This window comes from Dendroctonus ponderosae, unplaced genomic scaffold (genome assembly GCF_020466585.1).
Source record: "Dendroctonus ponderosae isolate FM_Combo_2020 unplaced genomic scaffold, Dpon_F_20191213v2 Dpon_F_20191213_1, whole genome shotgun sequence".
Taxonomy (NCBI): Eukaryota; Metazoa; Arthropoda; class Insecta; order Coleoptera; family Curculionidae; genus Dendroctonus; species Dendroctonus ponderosae.
Genome location: NW_026017110.1, coordinates 27850074 through 27859084, shown reverse-complemented (window position 1 = coordinate 27859084; position 9011 = coordinate 27850074). Strand labels below are relative to the sequence as shown.

The 9011-nt window shown below is 39.6% G+C and overlaps 1 protein-coding gene and 1 pseudogene across 1 annotated transcript; both read right to left on the bottom strand.

Annotated features, from left to right (window-relative positions):
* Window positions 1-477: 477 nt before the first annotated feature.
* LOC109535007 (epoxide hydrolase 4) lies at window positions 478-4479 on the bottom strand. Its single transcript, XM_019900819.2, has 2 exons — window positions 4109-4479; window positions 478-1596 (listed from the first exon to the last, which is right to left on the bottom strand). The coding sequence occupies exons 1-2, from the start codon at window positions 4319-4321 to the stop codon at window positions 610-612; spliced, it is 1200 nt and encodes a 399-aa protein (XP_019756378.2). The 5' UTR covers window positions 4322-4479; the 3' UTR covers window positions 478-609.
* Window positions 4480-4613: 134 nt separating this feature from the next.
* LOC109535006 lies at window positions 4614-8281 on the bottom strand (annotated as a pseudogene).
* Between the last annotated feature and the right edge of the window lie 730 nt (window positions 8282-9011).

The following is a 9011-nucleotide window of genomic DNA, read 5'->3' as shown; positions in this document are numbered from 1 at the left end:
AAGAATACTAAAATTTCCGCAATTTAGCTATGCTTTAACCTCCTTATTTTCTGCTCATTTCTCAATATTTAAAAGATAAAACGCAATAGAGGCTCTCGGTATCTATAGAAAAATCTACAGTTCAGGCCTGGGGTGAAATTAGTTCTCCTCAGTTAAGTGACTCAATTTTAATTAATTGGTGAAAATTCCTAATATTTGCTCGATTTCGCCATTCTAGCACTGTTATCCATTATTGCTCATTTCTCAATATTCAGAACAATCAGAAGTATTCGGGCTTTATAAATCGGTAAAAAAAATATTTGAGTCTTTTTGAGAATTTAGTGCTATGCAGTTAAGTAAGTGGATTTCCATTAATTGGCAAATATTTCTAAAATGTAAGCAATTTTACTATTCTTGTAGTTCTTTCATCTATTAAACAAACAAACAAACAAACTAAAGTTAACATCCTGTATAAGTAACATAAGAAAAACAAGTGGACTCTTTGGAAAGGTTTTTTATTAAAAATAAATAAAACACACAATAAGTAGACCATCAGCGATCACTAAAACAAGTGAGCATATAAAAATCCTTAAAACAAAAATAACAAACCGTCGACAGAATGGTTCAGTCTTAATTTCGAGCAGCATCAGGAATTCGATTAGTGAGGGAAAACGGTATACTGTTCACTACGCCGTTGGTTTTCTTCTGAACAGTTCCAAGCACCGAGTTTCCATACTTCACAGTATTGGAAACGGCCCCAAACAGTCCATTAATGAGTCGCTTCGACGTGGAACGAGCAGAATCGTCTTTCGGTACCGCACTCCTATCCACTAAATATTTCAACAGCACATCGTTGAAAATCTCCGGGTTTTCCTGCTGGGGAAAGTGGCCGCAATCCTCAATTACTTTGAGCCGGAAGAACTCGCAGAATTCCGTTGATTTGATGATTCCCTCCAATGAAACGAACTGGTCCTTACCTCCAGTCACCAAAATCACTGGAACTTCTATCTGGTCCAGATGCTCGCTGACTTTAAACAGCGTCAGGTTTCGGTAGTAATTAATCGGCCCTGTCCAGTCCTCTTTCCTGGAAAATGTGTACTTATACGCGTCCAAATGCACATCTTTAGCCGGCAGGTGCTTGTAGTATTCGTTGATGATCTTCACGTCCTCCTTAACAGCGTCCAGCTCAGGCAAATAAGGCAGTTGCACGTAGTTCAACCACTGGTAGTTGTACGTGGAGTTGAAAGTCATCCAGAAAACGTTCGGATGCGGACAGGAAACTGCTACGAACTTGCTGACCACACTTGGGTTCTTGTGCACCAAGTACCAGCCCAACAGAGCACCCAAATCATGCCCGATCACAATGCAACTTTTCACGCCAAGCGAATGGACGAATTGGGTGAGTTCGTTCAGGATAGTGTCGATTTTGTAGCTGCTTCTCCAGGCTGGCTTATCGGAGTCCCCGAAGCCCTTCAGGTCCAAAGCCACCACATGGAAGTTCACGGATAGGATGGGGATTTGGTAGCGCCAGCTCAGCCAAAAGTCTGGAAATCCATGCAGCAACAGGACGAGTGGCTGGTCTTTTGGTCCAGATTCCACGTAATGGAGTTTTGTTCCCTGGAAAAATAAACAAATCCTGAGTTTGATCGTTTAATGAGTAGGTGCTTATTTTGGTACGTTATTTTATGAGGTGTGCTTGCACCCTTTTTTTTATTGCTCATTCCGCAGCATATATTTGCACAACTTTGCCGGTCTGGTACTGCTGTCTTTTATTGCGTATTTTTCAATATCTGGAAAATATAATTATATGAGCATTTTAGAAATCTATGAGCGCAATTTTGGTTTGCTTTTACCCTGTGGCTTATTTTTTATTAAATTTCAAAAATTCCGAAGGTTTGCGCGTTTTTGGCATTTTTGCACTGTCTGCGATTCTTGCTTATTCCTCGACAACTGGGTCAGATATTGAGATTCCACCTTCCAGAAGCAGAAAAAAAGGTTTCAATGAAGCCATGTAGTGACTTTGGTTCCCTTGTACCGAGTGGTTTATTTTTTATTAATTTCAAAAATCATGAAAAAATATCTGGCTTAAATCTCAGTGTCAATTTGGTCCTGTGTGGCTAAATGAAGAATTTTTTATTAATTTAGCAAAATTTCGAATATTTTAAGATTTACTCATTTTTGCACTGTCTTTATTTATTGCTCATTCCTCAACATGGCGATCACGAATCAAGCTGCGACCTTCATCATTCCATAAAAAAAAAACATTACTTAAGGTATAATGATAAATTTGTTTTCTTCTAAGTGGCTTATTTTTTATAAATTTCACAATATTAAAAAGTTTGTGCCATTTGCTGATTCTGGCACAGTCTTAATTTGTCGCCCATTTCTCAACACTGACGGCAGACATCAGGATCTGGACTTCAAAAATCATAAAAAAATATCTGGCTTAAAACTCAGTGTCAATTTGGTCCTGTGTGACTAAATGGAGAAGTTTCTATTAATGTTGCAAAATTTCGCATATTTCAACATTTACTCATTTTTGCACTATCTTAAATTATTGCTTATTCCTCAACATGGGGATCATGAATCAAGCTGCGACCTACATTAATCGATAAAAAAAACATTACTTAAGATATAATGATAAATTTATTTTCTTCTACTAAGTGGCTTATTTTTATTAATTTCACAATATTGGAAAGTTTGTGCCATTTGTTGATTCTGGCACTGTCTTAACTTGTCGCCCATTTCTCAACACTGACGGTAGATATCGGGATCTGGACTTCAAAAATCATGAAAAAATATCTGGCTTAAAACTCAGTGTCAATTTGGTTCTGTGTGGCCAAATGGAGAAGTTTTTATAAATGTAGCAAAATTTCGCATATTTCAAGATTTACTCATTTTTTCACTGTCTTAAATTATTGCTTATTCCTCAACATGGGGATCATGAATCAAGTTGCGACCTTCATGAATTCATAAAAAAGACTTCACTTAAGAGATGGTGTTAAATTCGTTTCTTTCACTAAGTCGTTAATTTTTTTATGATTTTAGGAAACTTTTGCAGACTTGCCCAATTTGCTCATTGTGGCACTCTTCATTTCATGCTTCTTCCTCAACATGGCGATCACAAATCAAAAATCAACCTGCGATCTTGGACAATCCACAAAAAAGACTTCACTTAAGAGATGGTGTTAAATTCGTTACTTTCACTGAGTCGTTAATTTTTTTATGATATTTTTGAAGATTTGCCCGATTTGCTCACTGTGACACTGTCTTCATTTATAGCCAATTTCTCAACATACAGGTCAGACATAGGGATGTGAGCTACAAAACACATTAAACAAGATCTCTCTTAAGACGCAGGGTCAATTTGGTTTCATTTTAGCGAATGGATTATTTTTGTTCCTATAACAAATCCCCGAAAATTTACACGATTTGACCATTTTTTACTGTCTTGAACTGTTGCTTATTCCTCAACAATCCTGTCAGATATCGAGAGGAAACTTCAGTAGTCCATAATATAGGCCTCAATTAAGATATGATTTGAATTTCCTTCCCACTAAATGAAAGAAGTTCACTTTTTATTCATTTGGCAAAATTTCGAAAATTTGTGCGATTTAGCCATTTTGACGCTTCAGATATCGCTCCTCCAAGAGAGATGGCATCTTTAGACCACATTTACGGATTTTTGGCTAAATTTGACTAAATTCAGATAAGGACTTCTTATTTTTCTTATTTCGGGAAGCTCTTCCTTCTATGGCTGATTTCTCAATATCCAGGACAGGCATTAGAATGCGAGCATCAACTACCGAGAAAAGAAGCTAGACGGATTTTTTTTCAGTTTGCTTACGTTTCCAAAGTTAATAAAACGTGCGTTCCTAGGTGGATATGAAGAAAGGAAGCAACAATGACACAGTGCGACTAGTTTGAATGAAGTTCTCTGCAAAGCCCACCTTAAGCAGCTTAAGAAAATGCATTATTCACAATAAAACTAAAACTCGCTAAAAATGCTCATGCTACTCTCACTGAATGTATGCATGGTTTCTGGTCTTAGGCCGCATATTTCCAGCAAACAATTCTTAAAAATGGACTAATCAAATCTTCCCTAATAAACGTACAAAAAACCACCCACCTTCAGTTTAACATGTTTGTGCTGGCCCATGGAAGAATCCACCAAGAAGGAGGGCGGAGTGTCCCGCAACACCATCGAAGACCCACGCGGATCCCAAACCCATTTCAGCAGTCTCTTGCACAACACCCAACCACCGAATACGAAAGACAAAAAGTGAATTCGTAACTGTGCAAACAACGAGATGGATTGAATGCACGTTACCGTTTTGGCCATTGCAAGATGGGTTTTCTCACTGACCAACTATCTAGCTATTAAAAAATTATCGTGCAGGATGGTATAAAGATCGAAGGTCATCATGCGAGGTAAACATCGAACCACACATGTGATGTGGGTACTGGGAGACTGAATTTGGTACCGATCGAATCGACTTTGACGATTGATAAGGCGCGCGATAAGGAAAAGGTTGAATCCGGGCGTCCGGGGTTACACATCGTCTGATTCTCCGCTGTTCAATCGGGAAAATGCGGAGCAATATCAAGATGCAGGGCTAATGAAACAAAGAACAAACATTCCAAGCAATTGAAAGCATGGCTTTATTTTCTAGCTAATTAATCCTATCTCTTATTATGCGACCTTTTCCTTTAGATTTGCCCTTGCCCTTCTTCTGCTTCCTTTTCTTGCGTTCCGCAATTTCCTTGATTTCCAAGATTTGGTCCATGCTCTTCATGTCCGAGAAGCGCTTCTTCAGCTTTTCCTTCTCGTTGTGTTTCGCCCAGTGCGTGTGGCGTCTCGGCCCATTAGCATCTGCAAACCCAACCAGTTAAATGACTTTCAATTGTATTGAGACAACGTTTTACCTTGCGGAGCGCTGCCCTCATCGCCATAATCATCATCATTAGCTCCAGTTTTGGTTTTCTCTTTCCATTGCGCGTATCTGTCGCTCTTGTAAGTGGACGGAAACCAAGCGCCGCTTTCCGTTTTGATTTTACCTTTTCTCGGGTTCTACAGCAAAAACCAGAAATATTTCCACGGGCTGGACAGAAAGGGAACTTCCTCTACCCCGACTATCTTCTTCTTGCGGTCCCACTTTTTCTTCATGTGGCTCGAGTTCATGGCTTCCTCTGAGTCGCCGGTCAAGTCCAACTGCACCTTCTTGCCAAAATGCCACAGTTTCGCGGTTTGAACTTCAGGACTTTGTTGAAGCTTACCCCTGCTCGGTATGATGGTCCTTGGAATGTAATGGTCCTAATAGATGTAGACTTCGTCTGCTGTTTGGGCCTTTTGGCTTTCTTGTACAGCTGTATCATTTTGCGCTTCTTCGGCACGATTACGCTTTTGAATGTGCCTTCGATGTCCTCTTTGGAACTCTCTAAAGGCCCCAAAGGTGCAGAAACTATCGAAGTTTAAACCATCTTGCTTACCTGTTAGAGACGTTACTGGTTCGTGGAAGCTTTCGCTTTCGTCCGGGTTGGTCTCATGCCGCTGCCTATACAATTCGATGTTGTGCTTATCGGCCAACCTTTTCTTTTTTATCATCAGATATTCCGGCGATTTGTTTTTGCCGCATATTTCAAAAATTGTCTAAAACGTAGAAGAGAATTACTGGATTGAACTTTTTTTTTAAATTTAACTTTACCCCGTTGAGGCGATAGTTTCTTATTTGATCCAACAAAAGGTATCGATGATATTCATCGCCGTTCGCTCTGAATACTGGATGAACAGCACAATTGTTCAGATTCAACTGTTTAATGCGGCGATGGTTGTCGGATGAAGCCGCACGCCTCGATTTTACGTACTTCTTATACGCGTTCTCTATCGTCGTTTGCACCGACGTCTGCAAAATTACAAACGCGTAAATTAAGAAATTTTCAAGACCGTAAAAAACCCACCAAATTCAGCTGATTTTCATGCAACACTAACAAAGAGCTCATATGTGCGTCCACCAGATCCTGCGGGATTCTGCCAATAGTCCCTTCTTTCTTCTTCAGAGTTGCTATGAACAGCGGGCGCCCCAAAAACAGATGCAAATCCACCATATAAGCCTGTTCGTCTGAGGCTATGAGGGAATAGGCCATTCCCGATCTTCCATCTCTAGCGCATCTTCCTACGAAGATTTAAAGGGGAATAATCAGTAAAAAAAACGGGGCGCTGGATACGCACCGACTCTGTGGACAAACAGCTTGGGTTTAGCCTTTTCCAGTTCCGAATTTCGAATTCGAAGGATCCAAGTTGGACTAAATGTAGGTGTTGGTGATTCCTACTAGATCCAGAACCTGAAAAAAATCCAGTAGATAGTCCATAAATTATGATCTCAAGCAGCCCAAAGCGGTCTTACCAAATGGATGTACTCAATGTGGTACTTTATGGTCGCAAAAATCACGGTCTGCTGCTTGGAATCGATGACGGTTTGAAGCAAAACCGGTAAAGCGGTCAGTTTTTCCTCCGGCCGCACTATGAAAAACTCCAGTTTTAGTTCATCTGGAAGCTCGGATTCAACATCCAACCTGAAAGGTCGCTTTTAAACCCCAGCAAACGCCGCTTAATTAACACATTAGTACCTTAATAAAACCGGATCACTCAGTCCAGCCTTAGCAAACTCCACCAGCACTTTGGGCAAAGTAGCGGAAAACAGCAAAGTCTGTCTAGAATCGGGCAAACGACTTACTACTTCTGTAAGTTGCTCAGTGAGCCCGATTTCAAACAGCCTGTCTGCCTCATCAAACACTACATACTCTATGTTATTGAGCTTCAGATCCACCTCCATGCAAACGTGAAGAAACCGGCCTGAAAGTGGGATTTTTAGCTTAAAATGAAACAAAACTGTTTGTTGGTTTACCGGGCGTTGCCACTATAGCATCGGGATTTCCATGAATGGCGTCAAACTGGTCTTCCATTGAATCTCCTCCAAGAATAACCGCCGCTTTAAGGTTCATGAAACGGCCGATTTCTTTGTAGAAGTTCAGAGACTATAAGGAAAAATTTGATTTAACGTGCTGAATAATTCGTCGAAAATACCTCTATTTCTTTAAAAAGTAGGAATTTCACTTGAAGCCAGACAAGATAGAAATGTGTCGAAATGAAGGTATTTTTGTCTTAGTTTTTCTCCTATCTTTTCAATGGTTAGGAATTCCCGATAAACTACATTCAGTAAAAGTGCCTCTTGCGAAAAGGTCCCTATGATAAACGCGGTAATTTCAGTCATTCCTTATAAGTATAATTGGCAGCAATAAAAATCGTCACGTTTGGGGGCTCAATCAAAGGCGATTTAAACGCCATTAACAGACTCCTGGTTCGATCCAAACTACATCAACGCCAAGTTTCAGCTCGATATCGTGAAAACGCGGCGAGAAACTCATACGGACTGCGAAACATGTTTTTTCCATCAGCAAAATATTTACATTTTCATAGAAACCAGCATGCATTTAAACCCCAATTCAAAGGAAGCATCCTATATACAACATAGATTTTATGGGGATTGTTTTAAGGCGCTCAAAAAGCGAAATGAACCTGCAGGGCTAATTCCTGCCTTTGAACATGAGAACGAGAAAAGTTGCTGTTTTCCCGGTCCCGGTCCTGCTCATGACATCAACATCCCTGCCTTTAAGAATTAGTGGAATCGTCCATAGATAAAGACAATGTATCCATTTTGTAACATTCTGGTGCTTGCAGTTATAAAATGGGTACATTTAAGCCATCCGGGGTGTCAGCTTGGGCTTTCAACTACCTACCAAATTTGGGTAAAACCGTTTTGTAAAAGCCTACAAAGCTGATAAAAATATGACTACTATTCTTAAAATAATTTTATGAGAAACTCAGATGGTACAGCATTACACTTCATATTTGTGCGATTATTTACAATGACAAACTTGCACTCTTCGGTAAAATGTACAGCGCATACCCTAAACTTGTGTCGCTGATGTCTGTCGTTCACATCAATTAAAGCATTTCTATTAAGTATCTGGCACCCCTTTTGTCTTATCTGCAAAACAAAAGTTTGAGAGCAAAAGGTGCATGTTTCAAACAAATAGTTAACACTAATCCACATGCGTTAATATTCAGTCAAAAAGCATCAGTTATGTTGTACAACTTATCACAAAACAAACCCCATAGGGGGGATATTTTGTGCAACTTATTAATATGTAAACACAGCTTACCTTAGACTCCAGACAAACAATGCGTTTTCACTTTTTTAGAAGTTTTCTCACAACCGGCCATAGATAAAGGCAAGGCCATCGCCAACGGAACACTAAAACGGCATTTTGCAACAAAATAATGTTAGAAATAAGTCAGAATGAAACACGTGCATCAAAACAACTTTATGTTTTGTTGATATTACCTATGAACTGACTGGAAATATTGACATAGCTGACTGACGGAGACGACACTAAAATTCTCCGCGAAATTTAACCGTAGCCCGCCTCAGCTGACTGTCGAAATTGGCGCGCATTTTAAACCACTTTGACAGTGTATGCAACCAGATGATTGAAACACATCAAGATGTCTTCACCGTACATATTTTATTGCACTTATGAATGTATATGAAGGCGGGCGCGGTTAAGTTGAATTATGAAGAAGATTGGAACAGTAATACAGTTTAATACATTTATTTTAAATAGTTACAAATAATGATTTATTTACATGTAAAATAGTAGGTAACTAATGAAATATGCATTAGTATAAATCGACAAAATGCTCTCTTACGCAGCGCAAAACAGGTATTTTACTGATCTGGGTTTTGTGGGACTCCACTCATTTTTTTTTGTTGTTCGCCCGGTGGCTGGAGGAAAAAATCTTCACGAAGACACCCAGTCAAACCGAAAGCCTGGGTAGTGTTGGATTCCTACCAACTAAAAAACATCCATTTTCGAACTAGGAGTTTTCGGGAGTCCTCCCCTTAAAACTTGTAGTCATCTCTAAGAATGTGTCAGCTCCGGCAACCGTATGCCATAACATCGCATTCGCT

Bases quoted from the DNA above. Each gene is read 5' to 3' on its own strand.
- LOC109535007 (XM_019900819.2), bottom strand. From the start codon at position 4,321: ATGGCCAAAACGGTAACGTGCATTCAATCCATCTCGTTGTTTGCACAG. The intron at 1,597-4,108 runs GTGGGTGGTTTT...TTATTTTTCCAG, and splicing joins ACAAACATGTTAAACTGAAG to GGAACAAAACTCCATTACGT.